The following is a 15161-nucleotide window of genomic DNA, read 5'->3' as shown; positions in this document are numbered from 1 at the left end:
ATTATATTTTTTGAGTTGCCATCTTGTTATAACTTTCACTATATAATAAAATTAATAATTACTTAATAATTTTCTTATTCATTATAGTAACAACTTTTTTAATTTAAAAATTCGTTTATTTTAATTTGAATAAAGGTGAATAATGTTTTGTAAGGTAATACTGAGAGAGAAGAAGCAGAAAAAGAAAACGACTTTGGGTGATTTTTAAATTTGAAGTAAAAATATAAAATTATGGCGTCGTGATCGTATTTGTAATTTTTTATTTTTACGCCTCTTTATCTTTAAAAAAAAACCTCTTTCGACGAACTCGAACCCATCAGAAATCTCGGGAAAAAACATGAAGGATTCAGAAATTTTGCGAAAAGATAGCCTGGTTTTTTTTTTCAATTATTTCTACAAATCGACAATTTTGTGCTCCGAGCCTTCTCCAACACCAGATGCTCTTTTCTCAATCCCCAATCCGCAACCAAGCCGGGTGGGAACGGGTTACCGTCACCGCCTACCGTTCCTAGTGACCAGCGGCGAATAGCTAGGACGACGTGAGCGATGACGGAATACGAGCAACGCGGTCTATAGATCGGTCTAGGTATAAATGCCAACCTCGGAATCCAGCTTCCGCCATTTTTTTTTGACTGCAAGGTAGGCGAATAGCCAGCCACCCAAGAGGCAAGAGCTCGGCTTCCTCCATTACTTCCCTTGCTCCTTATTCTTCCATTTCTCTTTCCATTCTCGGCTATTCCGTCCGTCCTAACCATTCTATCTGATTCTTGTCTATCATTTTCTTTCAAGATTATTGACAAGAATCAACTATGTTTGTTTGGTGAGTATGATCTCGCTGTGCGGTTCTTCTTCTCGTGTCTTTCGTTCTTTCTTTTTTTTTTTTGATTTATTAAAAAAAAGTGGACTTGGCGATCAAGAATCAAGAACTTCGTTCTTGTTTTTGTTTTCTGATGCGAAGAATCTCTTCTTGATACTTCGTTTATTCGATTTCTGGAGAGAAGGTGTGCATTTTAAGTTTCTCGAAGCATGAAGCACAGAACGTGTGCATTTTGAGTTTCTTGAAGCATGAAGCACAGCGGTGCAAGATTGTTGTTCCGTGTGATTGACTTTGATATTTTATTAAGGAATTGCTCATAACCCCAAAAAGAATATTTATTAAGGAATTCGTTGGAGTGACGGCGTCCTGATTTCATTGCATGCCTCGTGCTTAATTATGTGCTGGTTTTTAGGGTTTTTTTAGTTGGTTTTAATCCTCTCAGAGATCTCATTTGTACTATGTCCTACTAAATTTCAGATTATTGACTGGCAAGTTTACTTCAACGAAGCAACCGACCTTTCTATTATCAAGAAAGCTGTTTCACCAACCTTCTTGGAAAACAATCTGAAGGTATCTCGCTGTTTATTTATTCATTTCCTATTTTTGGAGAACCATGATTTTACTATCTATTACATCATTATTTTTTTTTAAGGATCATTAGTTCACTGCTCGTTACCTACAGTTTACGATGCTTTCAAATTCTTTTTTTTAGATGCTGTGTTAAGAATCTCAAATGATAAGAGAAGTTTTTTTGTTTTTTTTAAATTTATTTTTTTGGTGTAAAAGGATGGAGATATAATTGGTTTTAGGAATTGACAAGAGTGGGACAGTTATTGCATGAAATGGATGCTCTCACAGTCACAGGTAAATCCCTGACCTTTGTTTTACCCCTTACGCTTTTGTCATCGAATTAAAATTGTTGCTTTTTTTCATGGGATTTTTTCTTTTTTGGATATTTTAGGTACGTGGATGGCTTTCCACAAGTCTGTTTGTTCCAATCAAGGCGGAGAGGCCTGCGGATTCAGCGAATTGCTCTACTCTTCTACTTGCATGAATCACATACTGGTCATCTCTGTCAATGTGCTCATGTTTGTCTCCTTCTTGCTCAATTTTGTTTGCAAAGTTTCAAGGAGAGCTGTTCGGGTTCGACCACTCTTTAAGTTTTCCTCACCTCTTCAAGTATCATCTGCTTTGCTCAATGGTTGCTTGGGGTTGGTTTATCTAGGCCTCGGGTTGTGGATGCTGGAGGAGAACTTGAGGAAGGGAATGTCCATTCACCCTCTGCATTGGTGGTTAATGGTGTTATCACAGGGCATTGTTATGGTGGTTGTCGGTTTGGTGGCGAGCAGCAGAACTGTGCTGCTTGGGGAGGCCTTCCTTAAGATTTGGTCAGGAATTATGACATTGTTTGCTGGATTTATTTGTATTTCTTCTGTTCTGGATATCCTGGTAGCGAAGAAATTGTCTATCAAGGTCATTTTAGATGTTCTATCATTGCCGGGAGCTATTCTTTTGCTGATTTTTGCCTTTAAGGGATCCAGAGATGCTGAGGACTGTGAGACTGTAGATGGATCTCTGTATATGCCTTTGAGTGGAGAGTCCAATGATAATGTAATTGAGTCAGATGAGAACTTGACTCCTTTTGCAAATGCTGGATTTCTCAGTAGAATGACCTTCTGGTGGCTGAACCCTTTGATGAAGAAGGGTTACAAGAAGCCACTAGATGAGAATGACATACCTCAGCTTGGCAAGGTAGATCGAGCGGGGAGCTGTTACTCTCTGTTTTTGGAGCAATTGAACAGACAAAAACAGGGCAGACAAACTGCTCCTCCATCCATATTTTGGGCTATAGTTTCTTGTCACCAAAAGGAAATCTTGGTCTCTGGGTTTTTTGCATTGCTAAAAGTTCTCACCTTATCTTCTGGTCCGGTGCTTCTAAATGCCTTCATCAAATTATCGTCAGGGGAAGCAGCTTTCAAATACAAAGGATTTGTGCTGGCCTTTGGATTATTTCTTGCAAAATGCCTAGAATCCTTATCACAGAGGCAGTGGTACTTCCGCACCAGAAGATTAGGATCACAAGTGAGGTCTTTGTTATCAGCAGCAATTTATCAGAAGCAACTGAAGTTGTCAAATTCGGCAAAACTGATCCACTCTTCTGGGGAGATCATGAACTATGTAACAGTAGATGCCTACAGGATAGGGGAATTCCCGTTTTGGTTTCATCAAACTTGGACAACAAGCCTCCAACTTTGCATTTCTCTAGTAATTCTTTATAACGCTGTTGGTCTTGCAACAATCTCGGCTATGGTTGTGATTGTAGTCACTGTGATCTGCAATGCTCCACTAGCCAAGCTACAGCATAAATTTCAGACAATGCTTATGGAAGCTCAGGATGCGAGGCTGAAGGCTTTGTCAGAAGCTCTGGTGAATATGAAAGTGCTTAAGCTATATGCTTGGGAAACACATTTCAAGAGAGCTATAGAAGGGTTGAGGGAAGTGGAATGCAAATGGTTGAAGGCATTTCAGCTTCGGAGAGCATACAATAGCTTTCTCTTTTGGTCATCCCCCGTACTTGTTTCGGCTGCTAGTTTTTTAACATGCTATCTTCTTGGCATTCGTCTTCGTGCCAGCAATGTTTTTACCTTTGTAGCGACATTGCGTCTTGTTCAAGATCCTGTAAGGCAAATACCTGATGTAATTGGAGTTGTCATTCAAGCGAAGGTTGCCTTTGCACGAATTGTCAAATTTCTGGATGCACCTGAGCTGCAGAATGATGAAGTTAGAAGGATGTACACTGCAGATATCAAGCAGCCGATAATTATCAAATCCTGCAGCTTTTCTTGGGACAAGAACATGTTGAAGCCCACATTGAGGAATATAAACTTAGAGGTTAAAGCTGGGGACAAGGTGTCAATTTGTGGTGAGGTTGGCTCAGGAAAATCAACTCTTTTGGCAGCAATTCTAGGAGAGGTTCCAAAGACAGAGGGCTTGGTATGTTTTTATCACTAATCACTATTAGCATTCTTTCATCTTGGTCATCTACAGAATCTGTTTTTACTCAGATAACTGTCAGTTTCTTCCTTGTAGTGCTAACTCAGTATAATTTTATCTTAGATTGAAGCTTTGATCCTAGAAATGTAATTTTTCATATTGGTGCACAGACAACATGGTTTTTATTTTATATTAATGTTACTTATGTTTCTTTGATCTTATGTGATAAAATTTTAAATTTGATGATAAAATAAAAAACATCTATTTTATTCCTCAGTTGATGCTGGGCCATTTGAAATTTAATGCAATTGAAAATCTCATGTGGCATTCTTGAAGAATAGAACTACTGGTTTAGTGCTTAAAATTCTGGTAGAATATACATCATGATCAGACCCGCCTCACGCTAATTAAATATTCTCTTACCATCTGGAAACTATGATGCTTTCCTCCCATTTCTTATCCTTCTAGCTGCAATACATGTCTCTTAGCTTCCACTGTTTGTGAATAGTTTTTTTCTTTTTTCTTTTTTTTTTTTGGGGGGGGGGGGGGGTGGGGGGGGGAGGGGACATATATTATTGAAAGACTGAAACATGTTCTCCTGAAAATTGCAGATTCAAGTTTATGGGAAAACTGCTTATGTTTCCCAGGTGGCATGGATTCAAACAGGAACTGTACAAGAGAATATTTTATTTGGATCTGTCATGGATAAGCAAAGATACCAGAAAACACTAGAAAAGTGTTCTTTAGTAAAGGACCTCGAGATGTTGCCCTTTGGGGATCTTACTGAAATAGGGGAAAGAGGGGTAAATCTCAGCGGTGGCCAGAAGCAGCGCATTCAACTGGCCCGTGCACTGTATCAAGATGCAGATATATATCTCCTGGATGATCCTTTCAGTGCTGTTGATGCCCATACTGCTACCAGCCTATTCAATGTAATGACTTGGTGCTTACTCATTGTTTTTCTTGCCCGTTGGATCTCTTTATGAGTTTACTTTTACTTTATGCAGGAATATGTCATGGGAGCTCTATCAGAAAAGACAGTTCTATTAGTGACTCACCAAGTGGATTTCCTTCCAGTGTTCGATTCTGTTTTGGTCAGTTCACACATCATCTCCAACATTTTTTTAGTGCTTGTTTTAGATACCCTGTTCTCCATCTTAATCCATGATTTCCTACTATACACATGCATGTGAATTTTTTCGAATCCTCCACAACTCGTAAGGTCCATTCATTGCTTGAACTATTTAAGAAAGCATGCATTTACCAAATGCCTAACTTCGCTCGTAAAAGAAAAAGAAAAAAAGAAGAAAAAAGCATGCATTTTGTTCATCATCACTTTAGGGTTTTTTAAAATTATAAAAGTTTTGAAACATGCCTTCTTGCTTAATTTAATGTTGTTTTGTTCACATAATCTATATATAACCGAGCACATAAAAGATTCAAGGTAATGTCTTACAACTGAAAGTGTGATTTCACCTTTTGTTATCCTGTTCCAAGATAAATGGCTTAGTATTTTCTTAAAAAAGATAATTGTCTTAGTAATTGAAGGAAATGTTATGTGAGCATAATGTTATCTCAAGAATGCCATCTGAAATGACTGTGTCTGGCAGTTAATGTCTGATGGGGAAGTTTTGCATGCTGGTCCTTATCATGAACTATTGGCTTCTACCAAAGAATTTCAAGACCTCGTCAATGTAAATAAAGAAACTATTGGTCCTGAAAGGCTTGGCAATATTGTTTCTCACAGAAGAAGTGAAACATCTACAAGAGAGATCAGCAGTATGAATAGCTCTAAACAGCTGAAGAAAGAAATACAATCAGGAGTAGATCAATTGATTAAGAGAGAGGAGAAAGAAACAGGTGATACAGGTCTAAAACCTTATATACAGTATCTGAACCAAAACAAGGGCTACTTGTATGCCTCGCTAGCAGCTCTTTCTCATTTAATATTTGTAGCTGGACAGATTTCACAGAACTCATGGCTGGCAGCCAATGTTGATAATCCTCAAGTTAGCATGTTGCGATTGATTATGGTGTACTTGGCAATTGGGTTCAGCACAATCATCTTCTTGTTAGCAAGATCTATATTGGTAGTTGCTCTGGGTCTTCAGTCATCAAGATCATTATTTTCTCAGCTACTTAATTCACTATTTCGTGCACCAATGTCATTTTTTGACTCCACTCCTCTAGGAAGGATACTGAGTCGGGTAAGGATTTCTGAATGCAATTTGGCTACTTATTAGTTAATGGAGAGTTTTCTACTATAAAAGTAACTTGTCAGCCCTATTGATCTTTCTTATGCAGGTTTCTTCAGATTTAAGTATCGTGGACCTTGATGTTCCATTTAGCTTCATCTTTAGCGTCAGTGCTACCTTGAATGCTTGCGGCAGTATTGGGGTACTGGCTGTTGTTACATGGCAAGTCTTATTTGTCGCCATACCATTGGTCTATTTGACCATCAGGTTGCAGGTAATATTTGAAACTGCAATATTTCATCTATTTATTTAAATATGTTTACCTCTTATATGATGAATCACATTGGGTCTATATTTGGAACCACCTCATAGAGCTACTACTTCGCTTCTGCGAAAGAGTTGATGCGGATAAATGGCACCACAAAATCTCTTGTAGCAAATCATCTGGCTGAGTCTGTAGCAGGAGCAATAACAATCAGGGCTTTTGGGGAGGAAGATCGCTTCTTTGCTAAAAATTTGAAGCTTGTTGACAAAAATGCAAGTCCCTTCTTCCACAATTTTGCAGCAAGCGAGTGGTTGATTCAACGGTTAGAAACTATGAGTGCTGCAATTCTTTCTTCATCAGCTCTTGTCGTGGCTCTGCTTCCTTCAGGAACTTTTAGCTCTGGTGAGTTGCCATAGGTGGGTTATATTGCACCACCACCATGCTAACTAGTTCTGCATTTTTCATCAAAAGAAACTAGTTTTGCATTAGTAGTCATGGCATTTCCTCGACATCTGCAAGTACTACTTTCTTATACTTATAAATTCTTTCAGTAATTATGAATCTAGTACACTTTGGGGAAATATCTGAACAATCAAGATAATATTACTTCAGTACCAAGGCAACTTCTTTTTCCTAAGAACTTGCCAAAGACGTAGAGCTTCATCTTTGGCAGGATTATCCTCCATATATGTAGCTTTCCCCCTTGCATGCTTAACATACATGCTCATCAAGGACAACTTGAATCATACAACCATCCAGTTATACTTCAGCATCATATTCCACCTTTGTGTAAGCATTCCGTATCATTAAAAAAAAAAAAGATCCTTGAGAACCCTTGAACCTGCCATTATTTGTATAGCTGAGCTCCATTGATTGAAGAAAATCTTGATGATCATTGAGGAATTTGTGTATCTGCTAACCCGAATGCTAGAAAGTTGCACCCTAGCCTACTTAGCTTCCATTAAAGTATGATAATAGCACCACAGGCAGGGACCACTGCATGTCTTTCATGTTTTTGTTGTTTCCTCCATTTACAGTGTTCTCCAATCTTAATAACCAGAAGAACATTTATTATGAAAAAAGAATTCAATAAATTGTTTAGCATCCTAGGGAGGAGTAATCTGGCCTAAACTCTAGGTATAAAAGAAGAGAAAGTCTACCACTGTGCCTAAAATTTAAGATGAAACAGAAAATATCTCATGTCATATGCAGGAAAAAATGGAGCAATTTTCACATATTCTCAGGGGCAAACAAAATTTTAACAAATACATAATTGTTAACTTTCTAGAAATGACAATTACATCGTTAATAACTTCTTTTTCTTTGGAGTTTCATATTGAATCTCAAAATTTGAGATTTAAGCTTTGTTACTATAGGATTCTGTCATACAAAAACACAATAACATAATTATTTGAATGGCAATCAAACTTTTAACCTAAATACAACAAAATTGATGCGTTCGATATCTGAAAAATAAAATGAATATTGTTCATGATAATGATAGATTGTTTCACCATTATTACATATATTTGTGAGCATATGCATTAACCAACTAAGGTCTGGTAGGTATGCATTTTAATTATAGGTGATTTTAAAGAGAGAATATGAACCAGTTTAGTACCCACTTTTAATGCAGGTTTTATTGGAATGGCACTGTCTTATGGTCTTTCATTGAACATGTCCCTCGTTTTCTCGATTCAAAATCAGTGCACTCTTGCAAATCAGATCATCTCTGTAGAAAGGCTAAATCAATACATGCATGTGTCCAGTGAGGCCCCAGAAGTTGTTGAGAGCAACCGGTCAGCTTCTGATTGGCCAGCTGTTGGTAGAGTGGAACTACAAGATTTGAAGGTAAATCTTAAAGGGATACTCTCTCTAAATTTTTATCTGATATTTCACACATTGTAGTGTTTTCTAATTCTGTAGGAATCATAATGCTGATGAATTTGCATTAAGCAGATCAGATACAGGCCAGATGCTCCCCTTGTACTTTGTGGAATAAGTTGCACATTTGAAGGAGGACACAAGATTGGGATTGTTGGCCGGACTGGAAGTGGAAAGACAACTCTAGTTGGCGCACTGTTCCGTCTTGTTGAACCAGCAGGAGGAAAAATTGTCATAGATGGCCTAGATATTGTCACAATCGGGCTCCATGATCTGAGGTCTCGCCTTGGCATCATTCCGCAAGAGCCAACCCTTTTCCATGGTTCTGTCAGATACAATTTGGATCCTTTGGGACAATATACGGATAAACAGATATGGGAGGTAATAGTTCTTTCTCAGTATGTGGTGCTTCTAATACTATAATATTTATTTTCTGATGTTTATGAGGTCTCATTTTGGTGTCCAGGTGTGAGGGCAACAAAAACTTGTTTGCAATTTACTTTTATTTATTTATTTATTTGGCCAGTGGTGTTTGGGGTGCTTAGGAAAGAACTATTCAAACGGCAGGAATTCACAAGATGAGTGCAATTATAAATAGGATAAATATACCAATGTGACAGAGTCAAATACAACCAAGAGGTTCTATTTCAGAGTGTCATTTTAAGTATATCACAGCAGGCTGATCTTATTTTCTCTGTTTTGGTTAGCTTTGTAGCCCATTTTTGCCATCTGGTCTTATCAACGAATATGGCCTTTACCATCTTATATAGAAGTTTACTTAAAGGACTAGTTTTGTGCAAGAAATGCGGAACGTCCCGAACCGGATGATTCCGCCCGTTCCGAACCGTACCGGCGACCTATCGGTATGGTTCGGGCTTTGAAACCGGTTCGCTACCGGAGTCGGACAAGATGAAGAGAAAGAGAGAGTGAGCGGAGGAGGGAGGGAGAAGAAGCGCCGCAGGGTGCCGGCGAAGGACGCGGCTGCGGAAAAAATTTGAAAATTTTTAAGTGAAGTCGGCAAATTGTTTGCTGACTTCACTTAAAAATTCCGAAATTAAAAAATTTGAAAATTTTTAAGTGAAGTCAATAAGTGATTTGCTGACTTCACTTAAAAATTTTCAAATTTTTTTCCGCGGCCGCAACCTCTATCCCCCCCCTCCCCGGCCTCCGGTGCCCCCCACGGTGCTCCTTCTCCCTCCCTCCCCCGCTTGCTCTCTCTTTCTCTTCGTCTTCTCCGGCTCCGGCTGGCGTTCTCTTGGTACAGGCTCGGTTTCGAACCGGACCGGGTGCCGACCGGTATGGCACCCAGTACTGGTTCAGAAATCCTTGATTCTGTGAAGATACTGGCACACAATCGGATAGCAGTGTCAACAAAATGATGAAATCATATTAGATTTTGCAGTATGTTCCCTTCTATAGGAACTGATGGTGAAGTAATATCCATATAGCCCGTGCCAAAGGATCGGATTATGCTTGTTTCTATGTTCAGAAAAATGGCCTCTTTTTGGTTAATTAGTCAAGGTTTTTGTATTTTTAGCATTGCTGCAAGATTCAATCATTGCTGAGTGGGTGCATTTTCTTGATTTTGTCAAAGGTTCTCGACAAATGTCAGCTTGGGGAAGCAGTTCGAGAGAAAGAACAGGGTTTGGATTCGCTAGGTAAAGATTTCTAGCATGTAATATTATTTGTTGTCTTTTATATTGACAAGCTTCAATTATGTGTTACTAAAATTGTCCTTATTTTCCTCTGAAAACCTTACAATTAGTTGTTGAAGATGGGTCAAATTGGAGCATGGGGCAACGGCAGTTATTTTGCTTGGGACGTGCACTTTTGAAGAGAAGTTGTATACTAGTACTTGATGAAGCCACGGCATCTATTGACAATGCCACAGATGCAATCATCCAGAAGACAATTAGAACAGAATTTGCAGATTGCACGGTCATTACAGTTGCTCATCGGATCCCGACCGTAATCGACTGCACAAAGGTGCTTGCTATTAGCGATGGTGAGTTGAACACATCTATCTTTTATTGCTCAGGGAAGAACATGCATCTATCCCATATGAACTTAAATAGCATTTTGAAAAGTGAAAATAAGTGTCGCTAGGTGCAAGGATTCTGAATTAATTATAACAAAATCTAGAAGCCTTATTCCATCTTGGATTGAGGACCTTCTCACCAATCAAATTTGTCTCAAACTGTTCTTATGCATTATTTTGAGTAATGAGAAGACTACGTGAGGTTTTTAATCTGAAAAAAAAATGTTGTTTCTTCCAAAAGCTTTAGCATTCACAAAAGAGGGGGATGTATAAGTCGCTTCTGCATATTTCAGCAAGCTTTAGTATCCTATGAACCTCTCAATTTTTTACCTCTTAGTAGTGAGCTCAGTATCACCATACTTGGGATGAGCGATAGGTCCGTCCCTGTGCAATTTAGATAGTTGATATCTTTGTCCCATAAGCGCCTCTTTGGTTTTTTGAAACAGGATATGAACAGTGGCCGGGCATGGAAATGATTAGGTAAACCTTTACATCTTACCATGAGCTATTCCTTTATTTGCAGGAAAGTTGGTGGAGTATGATGAACCCATGAAACTGATGAAAACTCAGGGATCTCTATTCGCGAAGCTCGTCAAGGAGTACTGGTCACATGCTGTAGGTGCCGATGTCCAGTCCTCTAATTCACTTTGAGATGTATGTATTTTTTTCCAGACTTTCAGTTTCGAATACTTTCCTCGGTGTCATATACAAAGAGGCAACAAAGCCGTACGAGGTTCCGTTCTACATAAAAAATAAGGCTGCATCTGGTCTGCTGGTTTGAAGGCATAGAAGGCTTGTTCAATTGATTGCAAGGCGGATTTGAGATTGTAGAAGGAAAATAATTTGCATTTGCATGTTAAGAACTTATCTAGTGTAGTTGTCGTATTGCTCTGATGTTCTTCATGAATTGCTGCCGAGCTGTACATTTAGACAGGGGTCACTTGCAAGGTGAGGGGCTGCCATTTTGCTCCCAAAGAATTGCAAGGTGAGAGGATGATGTTAATTTTTTCACATTTCCGATGAGGACTCCTTGTCGAAGTTGGGGAAAAAAAGAAATTGTGGGTCGTTGCTGAAGCTTCCAAAGTAGACACCTAGCAAAAAGGAGATGCTCAGCAGAGTCTTCTGCTTCAATGACAGTGTGTTGCATGGGTGCTTGTCGTTCCAAACTACTACTGTTCGACAGTGTCATGAATATTTCTGCGCATGTCTCTTCGGAGACATCCAATAGAATCTCTCTCTTGGAAGGAATATTTCTCTGCTAGAAATCAAAAATTTGCCTTGTAAATTGTGCCCTGAGACCCAGAAATTCACGGGCTCATGCTTTTGTATCCTGTATTGGTATTGATGTTCAGACAAGGTTATTTTTCCTTCGTTTTTGTCATAAGCGTTTTTGTCATAAGCAAATCTCAGCTGTAGGAGAATCTAATTACCCGTGAGACATGCATAACAGGACAATCTTCCTTTGATTATTGCATTAATTCAATATTTAAATAAAAATTAAAAACTAATATACAATTTAAAGAATTAATATTCAAATGCTAAAAAACAAGGTACGGTTTGCAAATTAAGAAGGTTTTCAAGACTAATATGCTGAGAATTGGGAACCCTCCAATGCGGTGGGTGCAACAAATAAAATTTGAAAGCAGGTATACAAATTTTCAAAATCAAGAATCTATATGCAAATTAAGAATTTTGGGAATTGATACGAAGAACCCAAGTCACAGAGCGCAGCAAGTCTCTTATATATTTGTCATTCTTACTGCCAATCTGTCTTGGCACTACTACCCCATTGATTTTTTCTTTTTCTTTCTTTTGTGGAGAAATCGGCACCACTGATGCCCTTCCTAGCGAGAAAAGTGTGCAATAAATCTCTACTTTAAATCACCATGATAAAAATTGCTAGTCTTCTGTAAATATGATTCTTGTTGCTCCAAAACTCAAATTACAGTATTCCTGGTTGTTTTTGCTAACACTCTCCCGACCACAGAATCAGGTAAAGCGCAATCTTGATGTGCCTCCGTTGTGGCACAACTCAAATTATAGTGCTCAAAAAAGGAAAAAATCCCTCTGTATTGTTAGAGTCTTTGAACTAGATTTGTAATATAAGCTATGGTGTTAACTTTTGAGGAAAGAACAGCCATAATTTTTTGTTTTTTTGTTTTTTTTTGGCAAATTATCAGACGTTGAAAACCAATAATAACTCAGTGACTGTGTGAGGCAAAATCAAGTTATGTGGAATGCTTAATAAATTTTTTTCAGATGTATAAACAGTTATTTCAATCAAGTTATGTTTTGATGATTTCACTATAAAATATAGAACAATTTATTTTTCCTATTAAGATATTTTATTAATAGAGTAATAACAATATTCAAAAGAGAAACATAGCTGCAAGTGACAAATTTCCCTTCAAGATATAAGCATGGAGATCATTTTCTGAGTGCTACATTTGATGTAATCTTTAGTAAGATTAAATAAAGCGCACTGCTTCTTTCTGTTAATTTCCTTTTGATTTACCTGCTTGCAACTTTTCTACTTTGATTGTCTGATTAGCTCAACCAAGAAGCATGCATGCTAAAAGGTCTATTAATTCTTCGTAGTTTTCCGCAACATGACAAACTAAACCCAATCCTAACCAATTTAGCTATAATGCCTTGGTGCAATCCTGACCTTCACCTTAAGATTTGCAACATGGGTTCAGCATAAAATAACCTTGCCACAAGCCACACGTAGCTATGACTCAAAGCAAGAATGTCAGGGCAACACTCCACAATAACGTGTGTGTGTGATGCTTGGAGCACCTAAATACCTACCTAACGCCTGAACAGTTTATGCGTGACATGTTTTATGTTATGCATTCACTTGTGAAAGACTCAAAAAACATTATTTAACAAAAAATTCTTTTGCAAGATGTTAGCATTTGCTTGTGCCTGTGATTTGGATTGTCTAAAGAAGATAAGCAGCATCACAATTTCCTCTGACCAATATCTGAATAGGATTGTAGACCTCTCAATCATATATGTGTGTGGATACTGGAATATAATTAACAAAAATTGTATTAAATAATATTGATGACGCCGGATGATTAAGGCGACTTCTAACTTAAACTTCGGTAATTTTTGGGCTTAACAAGACGGGCATCATCGAGAAACATACGTTCTCCATATTGCCTATTAAGATGGTAATAACTAAATCACAAACAGAGACAAGAATCACCTCAATTAAAATCATTCCAAATCAACACTAATGTATGAGAAAGAAGGTTTTTAACTACAGAAAAATGGAGCGATATTTTACAAGATGGCCTTTCATTTGTCCGCATTTGACCCACCTACTCCCGGCCGAGGCCGAGAGTATCTAACCCCATCCATCTCTGGACATTGCAAGACCCATCAGGGGGAAGTCCTCTCATGGCGCACTTCCATCCTCAATAACCGGTTGAGTTCTCATCATTGTTGCAGAAGGCATCTTACTCCTCCCAACCCAGGTAGTACCTAAAGCCTCACCCTCCTCAGCTTGGCTTTCCATGCCCTCCATTTTCTTATTCCTTACCAACCTAAAGATTCCTAACCCAACCAAACCCACCAGAACCAGCCCAACTACTCCACATGCAGATGCCATCACCCGAACTTCCCATCTACTCTCTGTTTTTTTCCGTTCCACCGACGGAGGCGAAGCTGGAGCTACCGACGGAACGACGATTGCGAAGTGGCCTGTGCTCGCTGCCGAACAGGTATTCTTCGAAACCACGTCGTGGAGATGCACCGATCCGCCACGTCCGAATGCGGCACATTTGATTGCTGGATTCATTCCCTCCGGCAAATTGAATTCTGGGAAGACAACCAAAATCCGATCTGCAGGCAATGCGAGCTCGAGCTCCTTCGTGATGCCAGAGCTTACATTGGATGCATCATAAGCTAAGCAGCCGACGACGGGAGCGACGAGAGAGTAACCGGGCAGGTCGTAATAGGAGGAAGACCTGTTGCCGAGATCGTGGTAGACGATGACCAGCCTCCTCACGGAAGGAGGAACAGGCGTCACGCCTGGTGGGATGTGGATCGAGCTGAGGTTTGCTCCCCTGCTCCGCATGCTGCCACTTCGTAGCCTCAAGACCGAAGCTGTGATGCCGGAGAGATTACGAGGCAGAGACACCTCGTAGAGCACCCCTGTTCGACGTCGAACTAGCTCCTTGAAAGCATAGTCTCGGATCGCAGAATTCAACGACTCGATCGACCTGTTCGAGCTTTGCGCCAAAGTGAGAAGAAAGGAAGGGAAGACCAGCAGGAAGATGCACCAAGCTTGCCCTGGCTCCATCAAACAATCCAACTCATGCGCCAACGCGTTGCAGCCAGGTATGGATGAGGAGCTCGCAGAGGCTGATGCCCTCTGGCTGCTCCTCTCGATCTGAGCCCCTGCGATTCAACGACGCCGTCGAGCTCTTGGAAGGAAGGCAACGGAGGGTGGAAGAGGAAAGGGGATCGACGAGGATATGACACAGAGAAGTTTTGACGATGGAGGGGTGCAGAGGGGAGGAGAGTGGAAGAGGGGGGCATCCTTCAATAGCATAAGATCCCTGGGGAAAGGGTGGAGGACGGGGAGGGGCCCATCCAATTCTATCTTTGAAGCCTTTGTTCAGGCCCTTCGGATCTGGTTTCCATTGTGCCACCTTTTTATGGCTTTTCGTCAACTGATCTGTCAACCGATGTACAGAGAGCGCAGGTGGGCGCAACGCCAAGGGTGGAGGGGGAAAGCGACGCCCAGAAGCGATCAGGGAGGGGGCTGGCTTTTCCAAGTTTAGAATTGGAAAGCGAATAGATGAATGGAGGAGAAATATTATAGGCTTTGGGGTTGTGGGATGGCAAAAAAAAAAATTGTGGTGGTGGAGGCCGGCGTGGTGGCACGTGGACGGCGACAGATTGGATCCTGGCGTCAATCTCGTACAGATGGGTCAACGACATCTGTGGCAAAAT

At 39.8% G+C, this 15161-nt stretch overlaps 2 protein-coding genes across 8 annotated transcripts; one reads left to right on the top strand and one right to left on the bottom strand.

The window, feature by feature from the left end:
• The first annotated feature begins 303 nt into the window (after positions 1-303).
• Positions 304-11574, top strand: LOC103710863 (ABC transporter C family member 10-like). 7 transcript variants are annotated; one of them, XM_088722412.1, is made up of 15 exons: positions 316-586; positions 1295-1387; positions 1604-1681; positions 1779-1905; positions 2043-3811; positions 4423-4743; positions 4819-4905; positions 5422-6018; positions 6116-6280; positions 6379-6673; positions 7908-8122; positions 8231-8536; positions 9750-9813; positions 9921-10160; positions 10717-11574. In XM_088722412.1, the coding sequence occupies exons 4-15, from the start codon at positions 1896-1898 to the stop codon at positions 10842-10844; spliced, it is 4197 nt and encodes a 1398-aa protein (XP_088578538.1). In that variant the 5' UTR covers positions 316-586; positions 1295-1387; positions 1604-1681; positions 1779-1895; the 3' UTR covers positions 10845-11574. The 7 variants fall into 7 exon arrangements, 6 of the variants coding, with proteins under 6 accessions (XP_088578534.1, XP_088578535.1, XP_088578538.1 ...); XM_088722411.1 differs by lacking the exon at positions 316-586 and adding an exon at positions 631-820; XM_088722408.1 differs by having other exon boundaries at positions 304-586; positions 1779-3811.
• Positions 11575-13402: 1828 nt separating this feature from the next.
• On the bottom strand, positions 13403-14828 carry LOC103710862 (uncharacterized). Its single transcript, XM_008796772.5, has one exon. It carries the CDS (start codon positions 14503-14505, stop codon positions 13600-13602), a length of 906 nt encoding a protein of 301 aa, XP_008794994.2. The 5' UTR covers positions 14506-14828; the 3' UTR covers positions 13403-13599.
• Positions 14829-15161: the final 333 nt, after the last annotated feature.

This window comes from Phoenix dactylifera, chromosome 5 (assembly GCF_051530095.1).
Source record: "Phoenix dactylifera cultivar Ajwa chromosome 5, Ajwa_hap1_PhDact_Kaust_v1.1, whole genome shotgun sequence".
In the NCBI taxonomy this organism is placed as follows: Eukaryota; Viridiplantae; Streptophyta; class Magnoliopsida; order Arecales; family Arecaceae; genus Phoenix; species Phoenix dactylifera.
This window is presented reverse-complemented; position numbering and strand designations above follow the sequence as displayed.